Source organism: Calonectris borealis, chromosome W (genome assembly GCF_964195595.1).
Source record: "Calonectris borealis chromosome W, bCalBor7.hap1.2, whole genome shotgun sequence".
Classification (NCBI taxonomy): Eukaryota; Metazoa; Chordata; class Aves; order Procellariiformes; family Procellariidae; genus Calonectris; species Calonectris borealis.
The window spans coordinates 27,995,975-28,023,464 of record NC_134351.1 but is presented as its reverse complement, the minus strand read 5'-3'; the positions used below and the strand labels follow the sequence as shown (position 1 = coordinate 28,023,464).

The window sequence follows — 27,490 nt, the reverse complement described above, 5'->3', positions numbered from 1 at the left end:
TTAAACTGAAAGAGGACTGATTTAGGTTGGACATAAGGAAGAAATGTTTTATGATGAGGGTGGTGAGACACTGGAGCAGGTTGCCCAGAGAAGTTGTGGATGCCCCATCTCTGGAAGTGTTCAAGGTCAGGTTGGACGAGGCTTTGAGGAACCTGATCTAGTTGAAGATGTCCCTGCCCATGGCAGAGGGGTTGGAACTATATGATCTTTAAAGGTCCCTTCCAACCCAAACCATTCTATGATTCTATGATTCTATGATCTTTATGCAGTTGATCATCCACAGCAATAAAAAGCACCCTACAACTTGTCTGTATGGAGGAATGTTTTTGTTATTTGATATTCTGGGACATATAAGGACATATAGATAGAACCCTTCTATGTTTATGAAAGGAAATGCTGTTGAGGTTAATAAATCTGTTAAAATTTGAGGACTCTAAAGAGCAACAGACTGGCAATAGAATTCAGTACTCTGTAAAGTTTGCTTGTAGGTGAGGATTAGAAGGTTGATCTGCTTGCCCAGTCTAAAGGATTTCTGGCTCTCATGATCTTACAGTCAACTGAAAGTTCTTGCATCACTTTCCTCTCTTAGGTATCACAATACATTTTGAACACCGGAAATAAAATAATGAAATTGAATGGAAAGGATTAATAGAGAATGACAAATAAAGTAATTCAGTTGATGCTTTAAGAAATTGATTCCCATTTTGCCATAACTTTCCTAAAGTGCAATATTGTCTAAGTGTTTTCTCTCCAGCTGTAGTACTGAAAATAGCACTGCAGGAAACTTCAGTTTTCTTTTCTTATCTCTTTCACCACTCATCACCAAACATAATGCGATAAAATGGTTTGCCTGCTGGAAATGGCAAAAAAGCATAGCGTGCTTTTTGATTGTCTTTGGGCATGGGTGCTGGAAGGGAAACCAGTGTCAATTTGATAGACTGGATTACCCAGTATCAGAGGTGTGCCTGTGAAAATATTCTTGGAGCTGAAAAGGTTGATTCGAAGATAGGAGATTACTGAATGTTTATATGTTGAAATATTTTGCTCAGAAAGGTACCAAGTAAACTGATCAGGAGTGTTTTGATGATTTTCAGCCCTAGAAAACATTGATTTTTCATCAGCAAAAAAATATTAGGCGGGCTTTTCTTTGGTCTTAGATTAAATTTATGGTGAGGAAGAAAGAGACTCTAGCTAATAAACCAGTGTTCAGCACGTTGACATGAAATATGGAATATCTAGACTCAAAGCCTGATCTCTGCCTGATGTTGAACAGGAATACAAGTGTGGGCTTCACTATCCCAGGCATTAAGCATTTTAGACATCAAGTTGTTCAGACATGTCCACCTTTCAAAAAAATAAGATGTCATAATGTCAAAAGGTCCTTTTGTGAAGGATATTAATTAACATTTTTTGGTTTCTAGAATTCTTGGTTCTCAGCCAACCTCAGTGCCAAGCCGTCTTCTCATGCGTGAGACTAATTCTGCTGAGCACAGTGGACATGATTCATCATCATCTTACACCTATCTGACATGAAGTAAAAATCTTAGTAAGCTACCCCACAAGGTGTGAGGCAGTGGAGAGTCAGGCTCAGCTGAATGTAATGTTTGTAGATAGAATATACTCTGGCATCAGAAATTAACTCAGGTATTGCCTCCTAGAAATGACCAGTTTGTTTGAAACTGTAGTATGAAGGGATGTCTCTGATGCCTTGTTAGTAATGTTATGGACTTTGTAACTTCCACACTTTCACTAGAATTGTATGAACAGCATGTTGAAAATGGTTTTATCTAGGTTTTTTTTCTGTGACTAGAACATGAATGTGCCATTATGATGCAAAGTACATTGTTTTAACAAAGAAGCTGCTACACGTATTTCAGCCTTTCATTCTTTACAGTTGTGTATTCTATATATGACATCTTTCTGAAGGTACTTCACTGTGCTGTGCAGGATATATTAAAGTTTGTTTTGGTAGGTAATGGGTATTTTCTGGCAGTGCAGAATTTTGTATTACTATCATCAGTAGCATTCACCTTGGTGAAGAGAGTCTTCTGTGGTAGAACAGTTTGATGTATTTGCTTTGTAATTTATGCTGTCCTGTATATACTGACTAGAATTCTCATTGCTCTAAAGTGAAAGCAGGAAAAATGCCATAGCTTTAAAGCAAAATACTAGGGTTATAATAGCCACAAATCTCCTTTTCAGTAAATTATTTTCAAATTTAATAGGTATCCTCATTACATTGCAGTTCATATAGCATTCTTCTTTAAAGCAGCTAAAATAATTTTGTTTAAAAAAAATCCAACAACTTTTGCATTTTTTAATGAAGTAACAGTCAGCAAATAAATTAAATCTCTGTTTCATTTCAGAAATCAGAGCTGCAGACATATGCAAAACTTCTAAGCAGGAGCTAGGCAATTCATTCTTTCAAGAGTTCTTTTGCTGAATGTGGTTTTTCATAAGTGAAAGAGTTTTTACCTCCAATCTGTAGTTTATTTTTTCCTTAGGGAAATTTACTTGCAGTACTTTTAATTAGTAATAAAATTTAACTCTTTTTATATTCTCTCTCTTGCAATAACCTACATGTGGTATAATGAAATTGTGTCCCAGAAATAATTTTATCAGGGTGTTTGATTACTGGTAAGGTATGTGACAAATATTGCTGAACACAGTATACTAGTGAAAGGCTGTAACTACAAGTTATTCAGGCACACTTGTCTTGTCCTTTTTTTTCCCCCAGAAAATAACATTGGAATGTTTTTTCAGTGATAGCGTATGCGCACACATTAGAACCACAGTACAAAGGTGATAATTGATGAGTTTTGTTCTATGTTTTATAAAAACATACCTCTGTTGTGAAATAGTGAAAAGATCCTTGTTCTGAGATGAAACTAGGGTCTTACACGAAGAAGCTGGGGCTGTCATTTGAGCAGAAAATGGAAGGGATGAAGGGGAATTGTTACCATTATTCTAGAGCATCCAGGTGCCAGTGCCTTCACAGGCCTCAACTGTGGAAGAGTGGCAGAGACAAAGCAGTCTCTCAGGTAGAGAGGTCCTGAGTTAGGTAAGGTGTTCTAGGTCAATATTAACACTTAAACTCCAGTCAGTTCAGAAAGCACTGGCTGAATTTACTATCATTAGGGCACTCGCATTTTACAGGGCAAACCCATCTTCAACTTCTAAGATTTAATGTCTCCAAGAATAGTACAATGTAGTGTGCTAATATTAAAAGTGACAATATCACACTAAGGATAAGAGTAGCATAATCCATGTAGGAAAGTCAGATACAACATAGCCACAATTCAGTAAAATATGTATGAATATGTTAGTCTCATTGATTTGAAATTGAACTCTCATATGATGCTGATGTGTGCCCTATAAATAAATGTTATAATTAACTCAGAAACCGAATAACTTAATTTGGTTCAAAGTACAAATACATTTTAATTAATTAAAATTTCAGACAGAATACAGTGTTTACTTTATGTAGTACCAACAATTTTATATAGTAGAAATTTTTCATTTGTCAAAGCTATTGTGTTATCTTCACACAGTGAGCCCAAAAGAGATGTTTATTGTTGATATGGAAATTGGAAGAGGTGGGAAGACCTTACTTGATGTCAGAGTCCAATACTCTCTGACCAGCTTCTTTTAGGTATTCCACATAAGGAGGGTTTAATGTTTTAATGCAAAATTTACTTATTTGAATATATTTGATGTTACGTGGGATTTTGATTTATCAGTGTGATACAGAAATATACTGAAATCACAACACAATTATAGCAATTGCAATATACAGTTGGATCACAATACAAATGTGATTCCCATTACTGGTCTCTGTATGCTCACCGTGATGACGCTGGGCATCCCCAGTCATCGGGAAGGAATACATGGGTTGAAGCCAGCTCGAGCTCATTGCTCTCTTCAAAGTTCATTTTATTGGTTGCTCAGTTTTTATACTCTTTGTTGGGCTGAGACTCCTATACACTTCCTCCATGCTGGTCTGGCTAGCTCAGGAAGACATTCACACCTTTTTGATTAACTCAGGGAAGGCCATTTACACAACCAGTTGATCCACTCAACTGATACAGCCATTTATCTAAAACAAAGGCCACCTTCAGGTCCCCTTTGTGTTGAGAGAAGTTCAGCTTTCTTTACAACAGCTGTGGTCACTGCCTGCATTCTTCCCTGAGCTTCATGAGCATATGGCCTGTGTCCATCTCCTCTGAGCCTTCTTCCATTGTAGGGGTTTGTTGATCAGTCACACCTGAGTGTCGTGGTTTAACCTGGCAGGCAGCCAAACACCACGCAGCCGCTTGCTCACTCCCCTCTGTCACAGTGGGACGGGGAGAGAATCGGAAGGGTAAGAGTGAGGAAAAACTCCTGGGTTGAGATAAAGACAGTTTAATAAAACAGAAAAGGAAGGGAAAATAATAATAATAATGATAATGATAGAATATACAAAATGACAGATGCACAATGCAATTGCTCACCACCCGTGCTGACCGATAACCAAGTAGTGATTGCTATTTCCTGGAATGCCTACCATTCATATACTGAGCATGACGTCACATGGTATGGAATACCCCGTTGGCCAGCTGGGCCAGCTGTCCTGGCTATGCTCCCTCCCAACCTCTTGTGAACTTGGCAGAGCATGGGAAGCTGAATGTCCTTGACGTTGCTAAGTAGGGTACTTAGCAACAACTAAAAACATCAGTGTGTTATCAACATTCTTCTCATACTAAATCCAAAACACAGCACTAGGAGGAAATTTAACTCCATCCCAGCCGAAATCAGGACACTGAGACATGGAAAATATTAACTAGTGAGACTTATGTATCTTTTATTTTTAGCAAAGTTACATTGTTTAATTGTGCTTTTGGGAAGGGCATGGGATGGGTTTTGAAATAATAGAATAATAAATACTATAAAATGGAATGTGTATGGCAATTACCCTACACACCTGAGTGTAGGAGTTCCATTAAAAAGTGCAATAAAGAATATGTGGCTGTTGAAGGAACAGATAGTATTGTGATGTTCTGTAAGACTGCGTCTAGGGAGTTTCTGAAGGCATAGGTATCTTCACTGTTTGGCTTGTCTGGTATAAAAGGTATGTAGAGTTTTTTGCAGGACAAAGAGCAGTGGAATAATATTCATTAACATGTTGGAAATTTTAAAATTAGTTTATTGGTCACAGGGAAGTTGGGTTACAAAGTGATTTATATAAAGAGTTGTAAACATAAATATTTTCAGTTTACAAAATGATGCGTACTGAAGTGTAACACTGGGCTTCTAGGCTAATGTGAATGTTGTGTTGTATTTCCATTGCAGATATGTCTTCTCCTACAATCAAGAAACCTGAAAAGACTTTGTTTAGTCCTACAACTTCCCAGGATTCTTCACCAAGACTGAGCACTTTTCCCCAGCATCCCCATTCAGGAATCCCAGGAGTTGCACACAGTGGTGAGGGCTATGAAGGAGGAAGAAATACTTCCCTATTTATTTGGTCTTCTGATATGCTTTTTGAAGCTTTTCTTAGAGCAGAAAGGGAATGAAGTGTGTTGGAGATTGTGTAGTTTCCTTGCAGGAATCCTCATTAAACATAGCTTGACTGTTTCAAGTCACTGGAAAGGACTAAAATAAGCCAGTAAATAAAATAAGCCAACCGCATGAAGAAGTTGACATAGAAAATAATCCTCCCAAATCTCCATTTGTATTCTTTTTTAAAATTGTTGGTACTATGAGCGCATTCTATTATGTACATTAATGGGTAAGATTTCACTCAGTTTCATACCCAATAGAAGTCATAACCAGGCTGAATATATGAAACAGTGAAATAGATACCAAGGCTTCTTTTGCACAATCTGTCTAGTGATACGGCATTCTGATATTTTTCATCAACTACTTCCTGACATCTATAGTAAAACTTTCATTGATTTTGTATGGGATTTGCATGCAGAGATTAAAGGCTGAAGAAGGCACTTGAATTGTGATGGCTTGTCAAGTGTGGTGGGTTGACCTTGGCTGGACGCCAAGTGCCCACCAAGCTGCTCTGTCACTCCCCCTCCTCAGCTGGACAGGGGAGAGACAAATATGACGAAAGGCTCATGGGTCAAGATAAGGACAGGGAGATCACTCACCAATTACCATCACGGGCAAAACAGACTCGACTTGGGGAAATTTAATTTAGTTTATTACCAATCAAAATCAGAGTAGGGTAATGAGAAATAAAAACAAAACTTCAAACACCTTCCCCCCACCCCTCCCTTCTTCCCGGGCTCAACTTCACTCCCAATTTCTCTACCTCCTCCCCCCGAGCGGCACAGGGGGACAGGGGAATGGGGGTTGTGGTCAGTTCATCACACATTGTCTCTGCCACTCCTTCCTCCTCACACTCTTCCCCTGCTCCAGCGTGGGGTCCCTCCCACAGGAGACAGTCCTCCATGAACTTCTCCCACATGAGTCCTTCCCATGGGCTGCAGTTCTTCAAGAACTGCTCCAGCATGTGTCCCTTCCATGGGGTGCAGTCCTTCAGGAACAGACTGCTCCAGCATGGGTCCCCCACAGGGTCACAAGTCCTGCCAGCAGACCTGCTCCAGCGTGGGCTCCTCTCTCCACAGGTTCACAGGTCCTGCCAGGAGCCTGCTCCAGCGCGGGCTCTCCACGGGGTCACAGCCTCCTTTGGGCGCATCCACCTGCTCCAGTGTGGAGTCCTCCATGGGCTGCAGGTGGATATCTGCTCCACCGTGGAACTCCATGGGCTGCAGGGGGACAACCTGCTTAACCGTGGTCTTCACCACGGGCTGCAGGGGAATCTCTGCTCTGGCGCCTGGAGCACCTCCTCCCCCTCCTTCTTCACTGACCTTGGTGTCTGCAGAGTTGTTTTTCTCACATATTCTCGCTCCTGTCTCCCAGCTGCTGTTGTGCAGCAGTTTTTTCCCCCCTTGTTAAATATATTATCACAGAGGCTCTACCACCATTGCTGATTGGCTCAGCCTTGGCCAGTGGTGGGTCCGTCTTGGAGCCGGATGGCACTGGCTCTATCTGACATAGGGGAAGCTTCTGGCATCTTCTCACAGAAGCCACCCCTGTAGCCCCCGCTGCTACCAAAACCTTGCCATGCAAACCAAATACAGTCCATTAGTGTTCCTATATCTGTATCAGTCCCACAGTAAGCCAACTGAATTTAAGATCTTATCTCCCAGACATGCCAATGTTTGAGGGACGGTGTGCTAGCGAGGTTCTTCAGTCTGCTCCACGATGTGCCGAGTGCACTGGAGCACATTTGAAATGTCTCTGTACTAATGCGCGCAGCACCTTAGCCATCTCAGTGGGGGTAGGGGGTGGAGATCCACGCAGCAGCAAAGACATAAGGGTTGTTGATGTGTTAGAAAACACGGAAGCGCCTGAGAATGGTCACATAGGAATTAGGGCTTCTCTCCCAAAAAAGGTGGCAGGATCAATAGCCCAACTGAAGTGCATCTACACCAATGCACGCGGCATGGGCAACACACAGGAGGAGCTGGAAGCCATTGTGCAGCTGGAAGACTATGCTATAGTTGCAGTCACGGAAACATGGTGGGATGACTCACACAACTGGAGTGCTGCAATGGATGGCTATAAACTCTTCAGAAGGGATAGGCTAGGAAGGAGAGGCGGTAGGGTAGCCCTGTATGTTAGGGAGTGTTTTGACTGTCTAGAGCTTGATGATGGTGATGAAAGGGTGGAGTGTTTATCGGTAAGAATCAGGGGAAAGGCCAACAAGGCAGATATCATGGTGGGAGTCTGTTATAGACCACCCAACGAGGATGAAGAGGCAGATGAAATATTCTATAAGCAGCTGGGAGAAGTCTCACAACCGCTAGCCCTTGTTCTCATGGGGGACTTCAACTTACTAGATGTCGGCTGGAAATACAATACAGCAGAGAGGAAAAGGTCTAGGAGGTTCCTGGAATGTGTGGAAGATAACTTCCTGACACAGTTGGTGAGTGAGCCAACTAGGGAAGGCGCCTTGCTGGACCTGTTGTTTGCGAACAGAGAAGGACTTGTGGGTGATCATAGAATCATTAAGGTTGGAAAAGACCTCTAAGATCATCGAGTCCAACCGTCAACCCAACACCACCATGCCCACTACACCATGTCCCTAAGGGCCTCATCTACACGTCTTTTAAATACTCCCAGGGATGGTGACTCAACCAATTCCCTGGGCAGCCTGTTCCAAGGCCTGACCACTCTTTCAGTAAAGAAATTTCTCCTAATGTCCAATCTAAACCTCCCTTGGCGCAACTTGAGGCCATTTCCTCTCGTCCTATCGCTAGTTACTTGGCAGAAGAGACCTCAGCCGCTCCTCATAAGACCTCAAGGTCATAACAACCCCATGCAATGCTACAGGCTTGGGGAAGAGTGGCTGGAAAGCTGCCCAGAGGAAAAGGACCTGGGGGTGCTGGTTGACAGCCAGCTGAACATGAGCCGGCAGTGTGCCCAGGTGGCCAAGAAGGCCAACGGCATCCTGGCCTGTATCAGAAATAGTGCGGCCAGCAGGAGTAGGGAGATGATCGTGCCCCTGTACTTGGCCCTGGTGAGGCCGCACCTCGAATCCTGTGTTCCGTTTTGGGCCCCTCACTACAAGAAAGACATTGAGGTGCTGGAGTGTGTCCAGAGGAGGGCAATGAAGCTGGTGAAGGGTCTAGGGAACAAGTCTTATGAGGAGCGGCTGAGGGAACTGGGACTGTTTAGCCTGGAGAAGAGGAGGCTGAGGGGAGACCTCATCGCTGTCTACAACTACCTGGAAGGAGGTTGTAGTGAGGTGGGTGTTGGTCTCTTCTGCCAAGTAACTAGCGATAGGACGAGAGGAAATGGCCTCAAGTTGCGCCAAGGGAGGTTTAGACTGGACATCAGGAAAAATTTCTTTACTGAAAGAGTGGTCAAGCCTTGGAACAGGCTGCCCAGGGAAGTGGTTGAGTCACCATCCCTGGGAGTATTTAAAAGACATGTAGATGAGGCGCTTAGGGACATGGTGTAGTGGGCATGGTGGTGTTGGGTTGATGGTTGGACTCGATGATCTTAGAAGTCTTTTCCAACCTTAATGATTCTACGATTCTATGATTCTATGACCTAACGAGATCCCTGTACTCTTCTTGAGTTCCCTGCCCCTTTTTCCACAAGTGGTAAACTCTCCTTTTTTTCCTGAGTCCCAGCAAAAGCTCCCTGTTCAGCCAGGACGGTCGTCTTCCCCGCTCGTTCTTCTTACGGCACATGGGGACAGCCTGCTCCTGCGCCTTTAAGACCTCCTTCTTGAAGAATGTCCGGCCTCCTGGACCCCTTTGCCCTTCAGGACTGTCTCCCAAGGGACTCTCTCAACCAGTGTCCTGAACAGGCCAAAGTCTGCCCCTCTGGAAGTCCATGGTAGCGGTTTTGCTGACCCCCCTCCTTACTTCACCAAGTATTGAGTATTCTATCATTTCATGGTCTCTAAGCCCAAGACGGCCTCCGACCACCACATCTCCCACCAGTCCTTCTCTTTTTGTAAACAGCAGGTCAGGCGAGGCACCTCCCCTGGTAGGCTCACTCACCAGCTGTGCCAGGAAGTTATCTTCCACACACTCCAGGAACCTCCTCGACTGTTTCCTCTCTGCTGTATTGTATTTCCAGCAGATATCTAGCAAGTTGAAGTCCACCACGAGAACAAGGGCTAGCGATTGTGAGACTTCTGCCAGCCGTTGTAGAATGCTTCATCTTCCTTTTCATCCTGGTTGAGTGTTCTATAACAGACTCCCAGCAGGATATCTGCCTTGTTAGCCTTCGCCCTCACCCTTACCCACGAGCACTCGACCTTATCATTGCAATCATTGAGCTGTAGACAGTCGAAGCACTCCCTAACATACAGGGCTACCCCACCGCCTCTCCTTCCTCGCCTGTCCCTTCTGAAGAGCTTATACCCATCCATTGCAGCACTCCAGTCATGAGAGTCATCCCACCATGTTTCTGTGATGGCAACTAAGTCCTAGCTATCTGTCGTGGTTTAACCCAGCAGGTAGCCAAACACCACGCAGCTGCTCACTCACTCCCCCCCGCCACAGTGGGACGGGGAGAGAATCAGAAGGGTAAGAGTGAGAAAAACTTGTGGGTTGAGATAAAGACAGTTTAACAAAACAGAAAAGGGAAAATAATAATGATAACGATAGAATATACAAAATGAGTGATGCACAAAGCAATTGCTCACCACCCACCGAGCAATGCCCAAAAACCATTCATATACTGAGCATGATGTCCCATGGTATGGAATACCCCGTTGGCCAGCTGGGCCAGCTTTCCTGGCTATGCTCCCTCCCAGTTCTGCTTGGTAGAGCATGGAAACTGAATGTCCATGACTAGCAGGGTACTTAGCAACAACTGAAAACATCAGTGTGTTATCAACATTCTTCTCATACTAAATCCAAAACACAGCACTATACCAGCTACTGGGAAAAAATTTAACTCAATCCCAGCTGAAACCAGGACACTGAGACATGGAAAATATGAAATAGTGAGACTTATGTATCTTTTATTTTTAGCAAAGATACATTTTTTAATTGTTCTTTTGGGAAGGGCATGGGATGGGTTTTGAAATAATAGAATAATAAATACTATAAAATGGATGTGAATGGCAATTACCCTACACACTGAGTATCATTCCCTTAGTCTATGGGCCATCACTCTAAAATGTCCATTGAATTCACTTAGTCCAAGACTTTGGGCTCCATCTGTCATAATAGTCTTTCAGGGCAGGAGAGATGGTGTGTGGTGTTGGACTGTTGCATGCTGAGGCTAGTTCTGGTTCCATTATCACTGCGCTCGTCCGGTTCTATCATCGTTTTACTTTGCTCAGTTTCATCAGAGTTAGTTCCTTCTTCATTAATCTGGGTGATTTTTACTGCTATACCATTGATAGCAACTATAGAAATAATGATATACAATATCATATAATAATTGACATCATACAATTCAGTTCATTGGCTATTTTCACCCAAAATCAAATCCCCTTGAGGTACACACCGGACCTCTCCATCCTTTCGCATCACCCACCAAGTGCACCCAGGTCCTTGAGCAAAAGCAATCCCATGGATGTGTTTTCCCTTGCCAGAGGCAGGAGTAACCCAGATTGTCTTCCCCAGCATATTTCTTAAGTACACAACAGGGACTTTATCCCACTCTACAGTACGTAAGGATTAGGATTGGGCAGGGCCAGCTCGATTAACAGATCCCCTGGTGTTGACTAACCAGGTGGCTTTTGCTAAATGTGTATCCCAATGCTTGAATGTCCAACCACCCATTGCCCTCAGCATAGTCTTTAGCAGTCCATTGTATTGTTCGATTTTCCCAGAGGCTGGTGCATGGTAGGGGATGTGATAGACCCACTCAATGCCATGCTCTTTGGCCCAGGTGTCTATGAGGGTGTTTCGGAAATGAGTCCCGTTGTCTGACTCAATTCTTTCTGGGGTGCCATGTCGCCATAGGACTTGCTTTTCAAGGCCCAGGATGGTGTTCCGGGCAGTGGCATGGGGCACAGGGTGTGTTTCCAGCCAACCGGTGGTTGCTTCCACCATGGTGAGCACATAGCGCTTGCCGTGGCAGGTTTGTGGGAGTGTGATATAATCAATCTGCCAGGCCTCCCCATATTTATATTTCAACCATTGTCCTCCATACCAGAGAGGCTTTACTCGCTTGGCTTGCTTGATGGCAGCGCATGTTTCACATTCATGGATAACCTGTGCAATAGCGTCCATGGTCAAGTCCACCCCTCGATCACGAGCCCATCTGTATGTTGCATCTCTTCCTTGATGGCCTGAGGTGTCATGGGCCCACTGAGCTATAAACAGTTCACCCTTACGTTGCCAGTCCAGATCCACCTGAGCCACTTCAATCTTAGCAGCCTGGTCCACCTGCTGGTTGTTTTGATGTTCTTCAGTGGCCCGACTCTTGGGTACGTGAGCATCTACATGACGTACTTTTACAACCAGGTTCTCTACTCGGGCAGCAATATCTTGCCACAATGCGGCAGCCCAGATGGGTTTACCTCTGCGCTGCCAGTTGTTCTGCTTCCACTGCTGCAACCACCCCCACAGGGCATTTGCCACCATCCATGAGTCAGTATAGAGATAAAGTACTGGCCATTTTTCTCGTTCGGCAATGTCCAAGGCCAGCTGGATGGCTTTCACCTCTGCAAACTGGCTCGATTCACCTTCTCCTTCAGCAATTTCTGCGACTTGGCGTATAGGACTCCATACAGCAGCCTTCCACGTCCGATGCTTTCCCACAAGACGACAGGACCCATCAGTGAACAGGGCATATTGCTTCTCATTTTCTGGTAGTTTGTTATACAGTGGGGCCTCTTCAGCACGCGTCACCTCCTCCTCTGGGGATATTCTGAAATCTTTGCCTTCTGGCCAGTTCGTGATCACTTCCAAGATTCCTGGGCGACTGGGGTTTCCTATTCGGGCCCGTTGTGTGATCAGTGCGACCCACTTACTCCACATAGCATCGGTTGCATGATGTGTAGAGGGGACCCTCCCTTTGAACATCCAGCCCAGCACCGGCAGTCGGGGTGCCAGGAGGAGCTGTGCTTCAGTACCAACCACTTCCGAAGCACCTCGAACCCCTTCATATGCTGCCAATATCTCCTTCTCAGTTGGAGTGTAGCGGGCCTCGGATCCTCTGTATCCCCGACTCCAGAACCCTAAGGGTCGACCTCGAGTCTCCCCTGGTGCTTTCTGCCAGAGGCTCCAGGTAGGGCCATTCTCCCCGGCTGCGGTGTAGAGCACATTCTTCACATCTTGTCCTGCCCGGACTGGCCCAAGGGCTACTGCATGAACTATCTCTTGTTTAATTTGTTCAAAGGCTTGTTGTTGCTCAGGGCCCCATTTGAAGTTGTTCTTCTTCTGGGTCACTTGATATAGAGGGTTTACGATCAGGCTGTAATCTGGAATATGCATTCTCAAAAGGCCCACAACGCCTAAGAAACCTTGTGTTTCCTTTTTGCTAGTTGGAGGGGACATGGCTGGTAATTTGTTCATCATGTCTGTTGGGATCTGATGACGTCCATCTTGCCATTTTATTCCTAAAAACTGGATCTCCTGTGCAGGTCCCTTGACCTTACTTTGTTTTATGGCAAAACCAGCCTTCAGAAGGATTTGAATTACTTTCTTCCCTTTCTCAAAATCTTCTTCTGCTGTGTTGCCCCATATGATGATGTCATCAATGTATTGCAGGTGTTTGGGAGCCTCACCCTGTTGCAGTGCGGTGTGGATCAGTCCATGGCAAATAGTAGGGCTGTGTTTCCACCCCTGGGGCAGTCAGTTCCAGGTGTACTGGACGCCCCTCCAAGTGAAAGCAAACTGTGGCCTGCACTATGCTGCCGAAGGGATTGAGAAGAAAGCATTAGCGATATCAGTTGTGGCGTACCACTTGGCTGCCTTTGATTCCAGTTCATATTGGAGTTCTAGCATGTCCGGCACGGCAGCACTCAGTGGCAGCGTGACTTCGTTCAGGCCACGATAGTCTACTGTTAGTCTCCACTCTCCATTAGACTTTCGCACTGGCCATATGGGACTGTTAAAGGGTGAGCGAGTCTTGCTGATCACTCCTTGCCTCTCCAGTTGACGAATCAGCTCATGGATGGGGATCAGGGAGTCTCGGTTGGTGTGATATTGCCGCCGGTGCACTGTTGTGGTAGCGATTGGTACCTGCTGTTCTTCAACCCTCAGCAACCCCACAACAGAAGGGTCCTCCGAGAGACCGGGCAAGGTGGACAGCTGTTTAATTTCCTCCGTCTCCAGGGCAGCTATACCAGAAGCCCACCGGTACCCTTTTGGGTCCTTGAAATACCCTCTCCTGAGGTAGTCTAGACCAAGGATGCACGGAGCCTCTGGGCCAGTCACAATGGGGTGCTTCTGCCACTCATTCCCGGTCAGGCTCACTTCGGCCTCCAATACAGTTAACTCTTGGGATCCCCCTGTCACTCCAGAAATACAAATGGGTTCTGCCCCTTTATAGCTTGATGGCTTTAGGGTACACTGTGCATCGGTGTCTACTAGAGCCTTATACTGCTGTGGATCTGATTGAGTTGCTGGAACTCCCGGGACAGTTTCTCTACAGCCGAGACAAGGGAGGAGGAGACAGTTTCTTTGAAATCCTGGAGTCTGGCAACCACGTCATCCACCGTTGGTGGTTCTTCCTCCTTCCAGGACAGTACTGCCAACAAACTGGCATATGACGCTGGTGCGCTCCATACAAACTTCCGCCACGTGGGTCGCGTGCACTGGCCTTCATCTGGAGCTTTGGATATGTGCTCGTTGTTCAGGTCATCATAAACCACCTCCAGCACGGCTAATTCTCTCAGCTACTGGATACCTCTCTCCATAGTGGTCCATTCGCTTGGGCGATATATAACATCTTCCTTGAAGGGATACCTTTCCTTCACGCCTGACAGCAGTCACCTCCAGAGGCTGAGGGTTGTGTCCCTTGTCCAATCCCTTTGTCAATGCCCCCTTTCCTAGAAAGGGATCCCAGCTGTTTGGCTTCCTTCCCCTCTGATTCCAGGCTACTGGCCCCATTATCCCAGCATTGTAGCAGCCAGATGATAATGTGCTCGCCTGGACGACGGCTGAAATCTTTCCGCATATCTTGCGGCTCACCCAGGGTGGTTTCCGTCTCGTTTATGAGTTTTTCCTCTTCCTCGTCCCCTCCTCATGATGGCCCTGCTCTTCCATCATCCCTTTCTAAACGACCTGCCTTCCGCTTCCAAGATTTCTTTTTACGTATAGGGGCAACTGATACCAGCAAGGGTTGGTCCTCTGGTTCAGCTGTAGTACCTGTTGCTGGGGTTTGGGTAGCTGCAGTGCCTGTTGTGGGGGTTGCAGTAGCCACAGTGCCTGTCGCGAGGGTTGATCTCTGGACAGTATTCCTGAATAGTTGTTTAACTCTAAACAAGGCCTGAACCACATTCAGGAGACATAGCAATATGAACATGCTTGTTTGAACATCCCAAGGATATTCCAAATTCTCAGGGAATATTGCGGATGTCTTCATGAAGAGGATAGAAGAAAAAGGAGTTTCTGAAGATATGGAAGGGAAGATGAACAAGTGGGAGAAAGTGTCCCATCCTGTCTCCCCCTTAAATTCATTCTCTGAGGAGAAAAAAGTGTAATTACTAATAGTTTCTAAGAGGTGGTTCCCGAGGTACAGAGATGACGGCAATGCTGAGTATAGATACCCGATTAGACTTACAACCAATGATTTTATCATATCATAAAACAGCAACAAAATGATAACCTTGACCCTGTTCCGAATAGTGATAAACAGCACAAAAGGGAACATATACTGCAAGCAAGGTATTACATAACCCAACACTGAGAGCCAGCCCCACAACTTTTAGAGCCAATAAATCAACATTGTGACCAATCAGTATAATGAATGCTTATAACCAATTTTGCCTTAACACACTTTGGTCAGATCTATCGTTATCTCAACCCTTCAAGCCCCACGTTGGGCACCAAAAAGGACTGTCATGGTTTAACCCGGCAGGCAGCCAAACACCACGCAGCCACTCACTCACTCCTCCCCCCCACCCCCAGCAGGACGGGGAGAGAATCGGAAGGGTAAGAGTGAGAAAAACTCGTGGGTTGAGATAAAGACAGTTTTATAGAACAGAAAAGGGAAAATAATAATGATAATAGTGATAATGATAGAATATACAAAATGAGTGATGCACATTGCAATTGCTCACCACCCGCGCTGACCGATAACCAAGTAGCGATCGGTACTTCCTGGATCACGCCTACCCTTCATATACTGAGCATGATGTCACATGGTATGGAATGCCCCGTTGGCCAGCTGGGCCAGCTGTCCTGGTGTCCTGGTTTCGGCTGGGATAGGGTTAAATTTCTTCCTAGTGCTGTGTTTTGTATTTAGTTTGAGAAGAATGTTGATAACACACTGATGTTTTCAGTTGTTGCTAAGTACCCTGCTAGTCAAGGACATTCAGTTTAAACAGGAAAAAAATCCAAAAAGCAAAAAAACAACACAGAAAAAACCAACCAAACCAAAACCAAACAAGCATTGGGAGGGAGCATAGCCAGGACAGCTGGCCCAGCTGGCCAACGGGGTATTTCATACCATGTGACATCATGCTCAGTATATGAATGGTAGGCGTGTTCCAGGAACTAGCAATCGCTTCTTGGTTATCAGTCAGCACGGGTGGTGAGCAATTGCATTGTGCATCACTCATTTTGTATATTCTATTATTGTTATTATTTTCCCTTTTCTGTTCTATTAAACTGTCTTTATCTCAACCCATGAGTTTTTTCTTCACTCTTACCCTTCCAATTTCTCCCCATGCCACTGGGGTGGCGGGGAGTGAGCAAGCAGCTGTGTGGTATTTGGCTGTCTGCCAGGTTAAACCACGACACCTGGCTATGCTCCCTCCCAGCCTCTTCCAGAGCATGGAAGCTGAGTGTCCTTGACTAGCAGGGTACTTAGCAACAACTGAAAACATCAGTGTGTTATCAACATTCTTCTCATACTAAATCCAAAACACAGCACTAGGAAGAAATTTAACTCTATCCCATCAAAACCAGGACACTATCTCGCTCCACAATGGCTTCCAGCTCCTCCTGTTTGCCGCCCATGCTGCATGCATTGGTGTAGATGCACTTGAGCTGGGCTACCGATTTCTCCCCCAACATTGGCATGCCACCCCTAGGCTCTTCTCTAATGAGCCTGGTTTTATTCCCATCCCCCTTCGAACCTAGTTTAAAGCCCTCTCGATGAGCCCCGCCAACTCATTAGCAAGAATCCTTTTCCCCCTGTGAGACAGCTGAACTCCATCTGTCTCCAGCAGGCCCGGTGCTGTGTAAACCTCCCCATGATCAAAAAAGCCAAAATTCCGCCGATGGCACCAGCCCCTGAGCCACGTGTTGATCGGGTGTGTTTTCCTGTTCCTTTCAGTATTCTTCCCTGTCACCAAAGGGATTGAGGAAAACACTACCTGTGCTCCTGATCCTTCAACCGATTGCCCCAGTGCCCTGAAGTCCCTTTTGATCCCTTCGGGACTTCTCTCTGCAACCTCCTCACTGCCAACCTGCATAACCAATAGCAGGTAATAATCAGAAGGCCATACCAGACCAGGGAGTTTCCTAGTTATGTCTCTAACCCGGGCCTCAGGGAGGCAGCAGAATTCCCTGTGGGATGGGTCTGGTCGGCATATTGGGCCCTCTGTTCCTCTCAGAATGGAATTGCCTGCGACAATTACCCTCCTTTTTTTCTTAGCAGAGGCAGTCATAATGCGTGGGACATAGGGGAAGCTTCTAGCAGCTTCTCACAGAAGCCACCCCTATAGCCCCCCACTACCAAAACCTTGCCACGCAAACCCAAGACATCACATTAAAGAATAATAGGGAATTTCCAGCACATGGCTTGTTTATCTTACAGGTGCAAGGGGATGGGGAATGGGGGTTACGGTCAGTTCAGAACACTTTGCCTCTGCTGCTCCTTCCTCTTCACACTCTTCCCCTGCTCCAGCATGGGGTCCCTCCCACAGGAGACAGTCCTTCACGACCTTCTCCAATGTAGATCCTTCCCACAGGCTGCAATTCTTCAAGAACTGCTCCAACATGGGTCCATTCCCCAGCATACAGTCCTTCAGGAACAGACTGCTCCAGCATGGGTCACAGGTCCTGCCAGAAAACCTGCTCCTGCATGGAGTCTACTCCATGGGGCCACAGTTCCTGACAGGAGCCTGCTCCTGCATGGACTCTCCACAGGCTGCAGCTTCTTTCAGGGCACATCCACCTGCTCTGGCATGGGGTCCTCCACGGGCTGCAGAGTGGATATCTGCTCCACCATGGTCCTCCATGGGCTGCAGGGGGACAACCTGTGTCACCACAGTCTTCACCATAGGCTGCAGGGGAATCTCTGCTCCGGTTCCTGGAGCACCTCCTCCCCCTCCTTCTTCACTGACCTTGGTGTCTGCAGAGTTGTTTCTCTCACATATTCTCACTCCTCTCTCCCAGCTGCTGTTGCGCAGCTTTTTTTACCCTTTCTTAATTATTTTATCACAGAGAAGCTACCAACATCGCTGATTGGCTCAGCCTTGGCCAGCAATGGGTCCATTTTGGAGTTGGCTGGAACTGGCTCTGTCTGACATGAGGTCAGCTTTTGGTATCTCCTCACAGAAGCCACCCCTGCAGCCTCCCTGCTACCAAAACCTTGCCATATAAACCCAATACATTAGGCCTCATTTTGTACCTTCCCACTAATGAAACAAAAATTATTTTTTTTTTCCCCCTCTCTCTCCACTTTCATTGTACTGTCTCTCCCTTTTAATAAGGTACAAAATAAGTGCCCTCTTGCTCAAGCAAGGAGTGAATGCCCAGGGCTGAGCTTAAATGTAGCTCCTGGGCCCATGGGCAGAGGGTGTGGGTGGTGGTCCCAGATGAGGCTGGTCAGGGCCATTAAGCCCTATTAGTGCACTCAGGGTCCTGACAATTTTCATAATGGTCAGCTAATTATTCATGGTATTATTGCTTAATAACTATTGCCTGGTCCCTGCATGAGGTAGGTAGAGTACAGTACAGTGAGGAATCACTGTTTCCTAGGATTCAGTGACTGGTGTCTGTTGGATTACTGTAGTCAAAAATATAGGTTTTATATATTAAGCAGCATATTTATTTTATTAATTTGGGCTCCAGAGAGGAAAACTTTATAACTGGAATATGTTTTCTGCTGAAGTATCACTATTACATTTAAATAAAAATAAAATCAAATGATAGCATAATCCATAAGAACAAGAAATCTAGTTTATAAATAATATTTATGAATAAAATAACATTTATGAAATTGGAATAATAGCCCTTTCCATTCCCTGAGGAGAGAAGGACACAAATGTTTGTGTAAAGATATCATGAAGCAAAAGTACATTGTGCTGGTTTATAAGTGACTTTTTGTCTTGCTGTAATATAGAGATGAAGAATTGTACAAGGTACAAAATAATTTTAATTTTTTAATTTTATTTTCCTCTAGTTATCTCAACTAGAACTCCACCTCCACCTTCAACATTGCCATTTCCAGCACAAGCTATTCTCCCTCCTGCCCCATCTAGCTACTTCTCTCATCCAACGATCAGATATCCTCCCCACCTGAATCCTCAGGATACTCTGAAGAATTATGTACCTTCTTATGATCCGTCCAGCCCTCAGACTAGCCAGGTACTGTAAAAAAAAAAGTGAACACTCCAAAAGAAATCTTCTGAGGAATGTTTATCTTCTACGGTGTTTAGACCTGATATTTCACTAGTTCTGGTATCTGAGCAACCTGGAAGTTGGAATAGAAGTGATTCAGCAAGTTTTACAATTAGATATGGATAAATAAATTGGGTTGTTTGCTGGAGCAGATTAATAATATTCTCTCACCATTTTTCTGTCAATCATAATAAAAAAACTTGTATTGAATCTAGCAGCAATAACAAAACAGATTCTAATCCCACACTCCTCTTGCAACACACAAATCTTCAGTGGCAGTTCTATATGCAAAAGGACTACAGGACTGATAGGAAACTTCAGTAAGCCTAATGCTAAAAGTCACTGTAATTCTCACCTTTGGTTTACATGCTAGAACACAGATGAAGTTCCTGCTGCAGGGAGGAGCAAGAAATGTTCTAAAATAAGTACTCATACAAACACACTAAAGGACATGCAGGTATATTTATAGACCAGCAATTAAGATAAAATCTGGCAAGATAATATCTGTGATGTTTCACATATACTTGACAATTCTTTGCACAGATACAAAAACATTTCAGTAATGAATATGACACAAGCCTGCAGATTTGATTCTTTCTTTATTTTGTAAAGAAAATGCAATAACAGTTGTGTTCCTGGCTGCTATACTGCATCAAACTTGTTTCTGATGTGGGAAATCATTGTGGTTTTCATTAGAAAAGTAATCTGTAAAGGACTATGTGCAAGACTGCTTTTAGAATCAGCACATAGCAGTAACATGATCTGCGTTATAAGACAAACTGAAGTTGAGCCTTGGTCTTGTCAATACTTGAAATATTTCCAGGATCAGTGTAATGTAATCTCTGCTGCTCGGTCTCTTTTCCAGGTTTGCTGCCTTGTTTGAAACGCAGTCCTGTAACTTGTACTGTAGTATGTTTTAGGGGGATATTTGGGAATATGCACTGAAATGACAGTGTAACTTTCTCAGGTTTCCCTGCTCCCAAGAATTAGTCTTTTTTGAAAAGATCATATTATCAGCTTTGATAAACATAAAGATATTTTCATAATAAACATATTTAGCACAACTGACAGGCCCTTCAGTGAGCATTTCAGGCATTACAACAATAGAACTTCAGACTGAATCAATGTTTCAATGCTGAATAACAGATAAGGCCCTTCTGGGCTGTTCAAAAAGTCATTGTGTTTATTGGCCCGCACTGGCTAACATTCTGATCCAGCTGCATAACTGCACATATTTTAAAAATGTGTTGGTCTGTAAAGTCTCAGCTTACTTCGGAGCGAGAAGTACTAGTAATGTGATTTTTATAGGTTTACAATATTGATGCAAATTAAACCAACCAGTGAAATTGGAGTATCTCAGCTTTAGACTACAAATTACTGTCTGTCCATGGATTAAAAGCCTTTCAGTCTCTTATAGCTTTTTTGCTAAGTCTCAACTGGGCACACTGCATGCAGGAACTGATTTTAATTTGTGCAAAATTTCACAAATAACAAAGTCTAATTAAGCTATCCATTAAAACGCCTTAATGTTAATCCAGTGTGGAAAATCTTAGAGTTGTGCTGGAACTTTATTTTAAACTGATGCCTTAATTAGACACTATTAAGGGAAAAATATGCAAATTAAAATCAGGCCCTTAGTATTATGCATTTCTTTAATTTTTCAGTGCTTATTTCTTGCCTTTTGATTTCTTATATGTTAAAAGGGCAGATTTAGGAGGTAAACTCTCTAGATTCTTCAGTATTTTGCTTTGGATCACCAATGTAAAAACACAACATCTAAATGAAGTATCTGAGTTTCTGCCAGTTGACAAATGTGCTGTTGTCATTTTAATATTGTGAAGTCCATTTACTGAGCAAGATAAGCTTTTTCAACTCTTTCCCAAGAGCCAAGTCCATTATCTGCAAATAAAAGATTAATCTGTTAACTTTAAAAAGCTAATGATTTCAGAGTAGCAGCAAACTAAAAACATTTCCTATTCTTGTGTTGTAGCACCCTAGAGAATAAGAGGCCAAATTGGCTTTGATTTACTACTTTTGTCACCTTTCATAACTTTTAGATCAGGGTAATATTTTTCATTTCACTTGATGTTTGATTTAATTTCCGAGAAAAGGAAATGGGGTTATACAACACCAAGTGTGGGATTTCAGGCTTATGTACCAGAAATTCTCTGCAATTTATTATCATTAATCACTATTATTAATGGTATCACTTTTAAATTTAATTCTTTAAAATTCTGCTCTATGTGCTACATTAGAGAACCTACATGCCTAGTCAAAATCTCTCCAAACAGAACAATTACAGAATGTCAATACAAAACTGTAAAATAGCAAAAATTTTTTTTCTGTGAAGTTTCAGTGAAAGAAGGAAATTGTTGTGATAAACTGGATTGGCTCAAAGCATGCCATTGTTTCTTTTCTAAATAAAACATGAATTTTTATTCAAACAAAATTAATTATTATAAAATGCAGAACTGCGTCTGTAGGAATACCACATCAAATTTGATTATATTTTCCCACCTCAAAACATATTCATTTGGATTGCAAAAGGGGAACTATGACAATAGTTTTAATTTCAGCTTTAGAAATAGAAAGAAAGGATACCCTGACAGCATTTACCTAAAATGAACTGTTTCCCCCCAACATCTTTCAGTAATACACTAATTTAGATTGTTATGACAAGCAACTGAGATGCCTCGTACTCTTCACAACAATTCTGAGCATAATAATAATTACATTATTGCTGCACTAATTATAGTGAGTCATGCTAGTCAATAGAATGGTTTAACTACAATTAAAGACACAGAGCTTCCATAGGTTTCCCCAGGGGAAATAGTGGGCACTCTGTCCTGTCATCCAGGTCATTGATGAAGACATTACATAGTATTGGCCCCAGTACTGATCCCTGACAGATGCCATTAGTTACTGGCCAACAGCTGGACTTTGCAGCACTGATCACAACTCTTTGAGCCTGTCACTCCAGCCAATTCTCCATCCACCTTATCATCCAGTTATCCAGCCCATATCTTACCAATTTTGTGATAAGGAGACTATGGGAGACTGTGTCAAAAGCCTTACTAAAGTCAAGGTGTACAACATCCACTGCCCTCCCCTTGTCCACAGTGCCAGTCACCTCATCATAGAAAGCAAAGAGGTTGGTCAAGCATGATTTGCCCTTAGTAAACCCATGCTGGCTGCTCCCAATCACCTCTCATCTTTCATGTGTTTAGAGATGGCTTCTAAGAGGATTTGCTTCATCACCTTCCCAGGGATCGAGGTGAGGCTGATCAGCATGTAGTTCCCTGGGTCCTCCGCCTTGCCCTTCTTTAAGATGGGTGTGATGTTTGTCTTTTTCCAGTCCTCAGGAACCTCTCCCGGTTGCCATGATGGTTCTAAGATGATAGAGATTGGCCATCGAAATGACATCAGCCAGCTCCCTCAGCAACCTCAGATGCATCCCATCTGGTCACTTGGACTTGTGTATCCAAGTGGGTTAAGTGCTCCCCAACTCTTTCTTCCTTCACTGTGGGTACTGCTTCACTCCCACAGATGCTGCTAGGAGGCTCAAGGACCTGGAAGGCCTCAGGACAAGCCTTACCAGTGAAAACTGAGGCAAAAAAGGCAGTGAGTACCTCAGCCTTTTCTCTATTACTTGTCACTAGGTCCCCTGGCCCACTGAATAATGGGCCCAAACTCTCCTTACCCTTCCTTTTGTCATGGTTTAACCCCAGCCGGCAACTAAGCACCACACAGCCGCTCACTCACTGCCCCCACAGTGGGATGGGGGAGAGAATCAGAAGGGTAAGAGTGAGAAAACTCGTGGGTTGAGATAAAGACAGTTTAACAGGGAAAGCAAAAGCCGCGCGTGCAAGCAAAGCAAAACAAGGAATTCATTCACTACTTCCCATTGGCAGGCAGGTGTTCAGCCATCTCCAGGAAAGCAGGGCTCCATCACACGTAATGGTTACTTGGGAAGACAAATGCCATCACTCCGAACGTCCCCCCTGCCTTCTTCTTCCCCCAGCCTTATATGCTGAGCATGACGTCATATGGTATGGAATATCCCTTTGGTCAGTTGGGGTCAGCTGTCCCAGCTGTGTTGCCTCCCCAACTTCTTGTGTACCCCCAGCCTACTCGCTGGTGGGATGGTGTAAGAAGCAGAAAAGGCCTTGACTCTGTGTAAGCACTGCTCAGCAGTAACTAAAACATCTCTGTATTATCAACATTGTTTTCAGCACAAATCCAAAACATAGCCCCATACTAGCTACTGTGAAGAAAATTAACTCTACCCCAGCCAAAACCAGCACACCTTTTCCTACTGATGTACTTAGAGAAACCTTTCTTGTTGCCTGTCACCTCCCTCGCTAGTTAAAACTCCTGCTGAGCTTTGGCTTTCCTAAGTCCATTTCTACATGCATGGGCTCACGTGACCATTGAATGGGAACAGGTGGCATAACATTAGGGTGTCCTACATGAAAAAACATGAGTGTTGTACAAAGCTGGGGTTATATTGTATTACAAAAAAGGGGAGGTAGAAAAATGTTGGGGGATACTTCTCCCACCTGTTTGCTTTACCTGTAGATTTTACTAGACCAATCATCACCTACTGTACTTTGCATATTACAAACCGGAATAGCATGGACTCAGTGACAGAATTTATGAATTGTGAACTCTGGGATAGATGTGGCCAGTACACAACTTTTTTTTAAAAAATGGATTTTTTTGTACAGTGAACAGGGGAGAAAAATATTATGCAAAACTGGAACTTCTACAATTTTATCAATAAATGGAATTCAAGCAAAGGTCTTGAAAACTGTGCTATCATAGAGTTTTGCAATGGTGCCCATCACTATAGTATCTGAACTTGACCATTACAATGGATTATAACTATAGAAAAAGAATAGATGATGCTCCGAAGTAGTTCTGAATACAGTGAATTCAGTGTGGCAAGATGACATGCATTGGTTGATTGCCTGGTTGTAGTAGGGCAATGTTCTTGGAAGCATGGAAACCACTGAAATGTTTTTTTGGGGATGCAGATACATTGTTCTGCAATTGCATGATTTATATGAAAGTCCAAAAACATCTTTCAGAAATACCTGATGCAGTGTCCTAAGTAGCTATACCTAGGAAATACACAAAATTATGGTACTGTCTGGTGTTGGCTGATTATTTTTTTTTTCCTCAAAGTTTCTTCTAAGATCCTTTTCACTTAAAATTCCAAGAATACAGTAATTTTTTAAAGAAAAGATATTGTATGAATGTTGTGGTGGGTTGACCTTGGTTGGACGCCATGTGCCCACCAAGCCACTCTATCACTCCCCTCCTCAGCAGGACAGGGGGGGAGAAAATAAGATGGAAAAAAACTCGTGGGTCAAGATAAAGGCAGTTTAATAAAGCAAAAGCAGTAGCCAAAACACTGGTGTGTTATCAACACCTTTCTAGCTACCAATACAAAGCACAGCACTATGAGGGCTGCTATGGGGAAAATTAACTCCATCTCAGCCAGACTCAATACAAATGTTAACTGAAAAATGCATTGCATTTAGTAGTATACGTGAATTGTTATATGTCCATCTCATATTAAAGTTCTGTTAGGTTTTTATGTTTCATCTGTAGATAGTAGTGTTTTAATATGGCATCAGACAGATGATAGTAATTTTTGCTTCCAGTGATATACCTCACGGAGAAACACCTGTGTTTAAATGGAAGTGGAGGCTTTAGGTGTTGATATGCTGGTATTGGGGAAATTCTGTGAACTCCTGTCTGAGAGGAGATTGATTCATTACAGATTGTATATCTCTTGGTGAAGTCCCTGCACTGAAAAAAATTACAGTAAATCTTGATTTTAAGAAATTCCATATATAATTATATATTCCATATATATTTATAAATATATATAAATAGAATAGAATAGAATGGAATGGAATGGAATGGAATAGAATAGTTCAGTTGGAAGGGACCTACAATGATCATTCCCACCAGCCCTGCCGTTCAGCCAGTTCTTCACCCAGTGCACCGTAAACCCACTCATCTCACAGTTGGACAACTTGTCCAGAAGGATGCTGTGAGGGACAGTATCAAAAGCCTTACTAAAATCCAGAAAAACAACATCCACCACCTTCCTTTCATCCACTAGGTGGGTGACCTTATTGTAGAAGGATATCAAAGTAGTTAGGCAGGACTTTCCCTTTGTGAACCCATGTTGACTGTGCCTGATGATTGCATTCTCCTTTAAATACCTTTCGATAGCACTGATTAATGTACTTTTTTACTGTTATAGGACTTAAGAGATTAAATTAATGCTAATTGCTTAACTTTCCTGTAAATGCAGGATTGGTCTCTATTTGCAAAAAATGTCCACGACATATTTTCTAGGGATTTTTCCTATTTTAGTTTTAAATGTCCTAAAGAACAAGGCTCCCACTCTCTCCCTTCGGGCATTTCCAAAGTCTAATAGATTACACTGACAGGAAATTTTTCCTGATATTCCTTTTAAATTTCCTCTTTCTATATTTCATTCAATTACCCCTCATTTATACTTCCTGTACTTTCCAAATAATTTCTTCCTCTCTTCTGTGTTTATACCATGCACATACTTGTAGTAATAATCTCAGTCCACAATTATTATTTTGTTATCCTAGAGCCATGCTTACCTCTCTTAACCTTTCCTTATAAATCAGTTGAATCAGGTCCTCATCAATCTGTTTGTCTTCTGTGAATACTCTCTAGTTTGATAGTATCCATCTGATAATGTTTCCCAGTAGTCTTTGCATTGTATAGGTGTGGAGAAATGGGCAGGCAGGAACCTCATGAAGTTCAGTAAGGGGAAGTGCAAAGTCCTGCACCTGGGGAGGAACAACCCCATGCACCAATATATGCTGGGGGCCAACCAGCTGGAAAGCAGCTTTGTAGTAAAAGACCTGGGGGTCCTGGTGGACAACAATCTGAACATGAACCAGCAATGTGCCCTTGCAGCAGAGAAGGCTCACGGTATCCTGTGCTGCCTTAGGAGGAGTGTTGCCAGCAGGTCGAGGGAGGTGATCCTTCCCCTCTACTCAGCACTGGTGAGGCCACACCGGGAGTCCTGTGTCCAGTTCTGGGCTCCCCAGTACAGGAGAGACATGGACATACTGGAGAGAGTTCAATGAAGGGCTACTAAGATGATGAAGGGACAGGAGCATCCCTCCTATGAGGAAAGGCTAAGAGAGCTGGGACTGTTTAGCCTAGAGAAGAGAAGGCTCAGGGGGGATCTTATCAATGTATAGCAATACCTGAAGGGAGGGTGCAAAGAAGACAGAGACAGGCTCCTTTCAGTGGTGCCCAGTGACCAGAGGCAATGGGCACAAACTGAAACACAGGAGGTTCTGTCTGAACATCAGGAAACACTTTTTTACTGTGAGGGTGACTGAGCACTGGAACAGGTTGCCCAGGGAGGCTGTGGAGTCTCCCTCCTTGGAGATATTCAAAAGCAACCAGCTGTAGGTGGCCCTGCTTGAGCAGGGGGGTAGGTAGGACAAGATGACCTCCGGAGGTCCCTTCCAACCTCAACCATTCTGTGATTCTGTCATTCTGTGTATTTTAAAATAGTTCTGATTCACAGAAAACATAATCAGCTTCAAAATTTTTATCAGCCACTTTTGAAATAAGTCTTTATTTACTAGATGTTAATATTTACTGCAAGTTATGTACTGTTGATGTAAGGCTGAAGTCACGTTTAAACACTGGATAAATATATACATTTATCTGTGAACATTGCCAAGTTCAATTATGTATATCTGCAGAAGATAGAATATGCAGGCTGCCTCTTGTACACCCTGGGCATCTATCCATGAAAAGAAATTATTAGGCTCATTATATTATTGACAGGGACAGAGTTCCCATTATTAAAGTCCTCCGTGAAAGAGGCATTCTGGTGGGTGGCCTTTAGTTAGATGTTCTGATATATGCCTTATAGTGTATCCTATGCTGATCCCCCAACCCCTCCTCCTGCCCCCATACATGTGAATTATAAGTTAGCTTTCCAGATCATGTAATCTCTTTAAAGAGATGTGCCCAGATCTTGCTTATGCTCCCAGCCAGAACAGTATGTGAACATACAGGTTTTGCAGTGTTCCCTTGTGCTTGGTCAGCTGAATCCCACTGGGTGAACAGCAACTTTATTATGAAACGATTTGATGGATGCTGCATTCAGAAAGGGATAAAACTTACTAAAACATACT

The 27,490-nt window shown here is 43.6% G+C and overlaps 1 protein-coding gene across 1 annotated transcript in view; it reads left to right on the top strand.

Annotated features, from left to right (window-relative positions):
- Window positions 1-27,490, top strand: part of LOC142075028 (nuclear factor 1 B-type-like) — a 349,790-nt gene that overhangs the window by 285,050 nt on the left and 37,250 nt on the right. Inside the window, exons 7-8 of the mRNA XM_075136017.1 lie at window positions 5,329-5,460; window positions 19,054-19,238. Of these exons, the coding sequence (XP_074992118.1) occupies window positions 5,329-5,460; window positions 19,054-19,238 (317 nt within the window). The remainder of the gene's footprint in view (window positions 1-5,328; window positions 5,461-19,053; window positions 19,239-27,490) is intronic.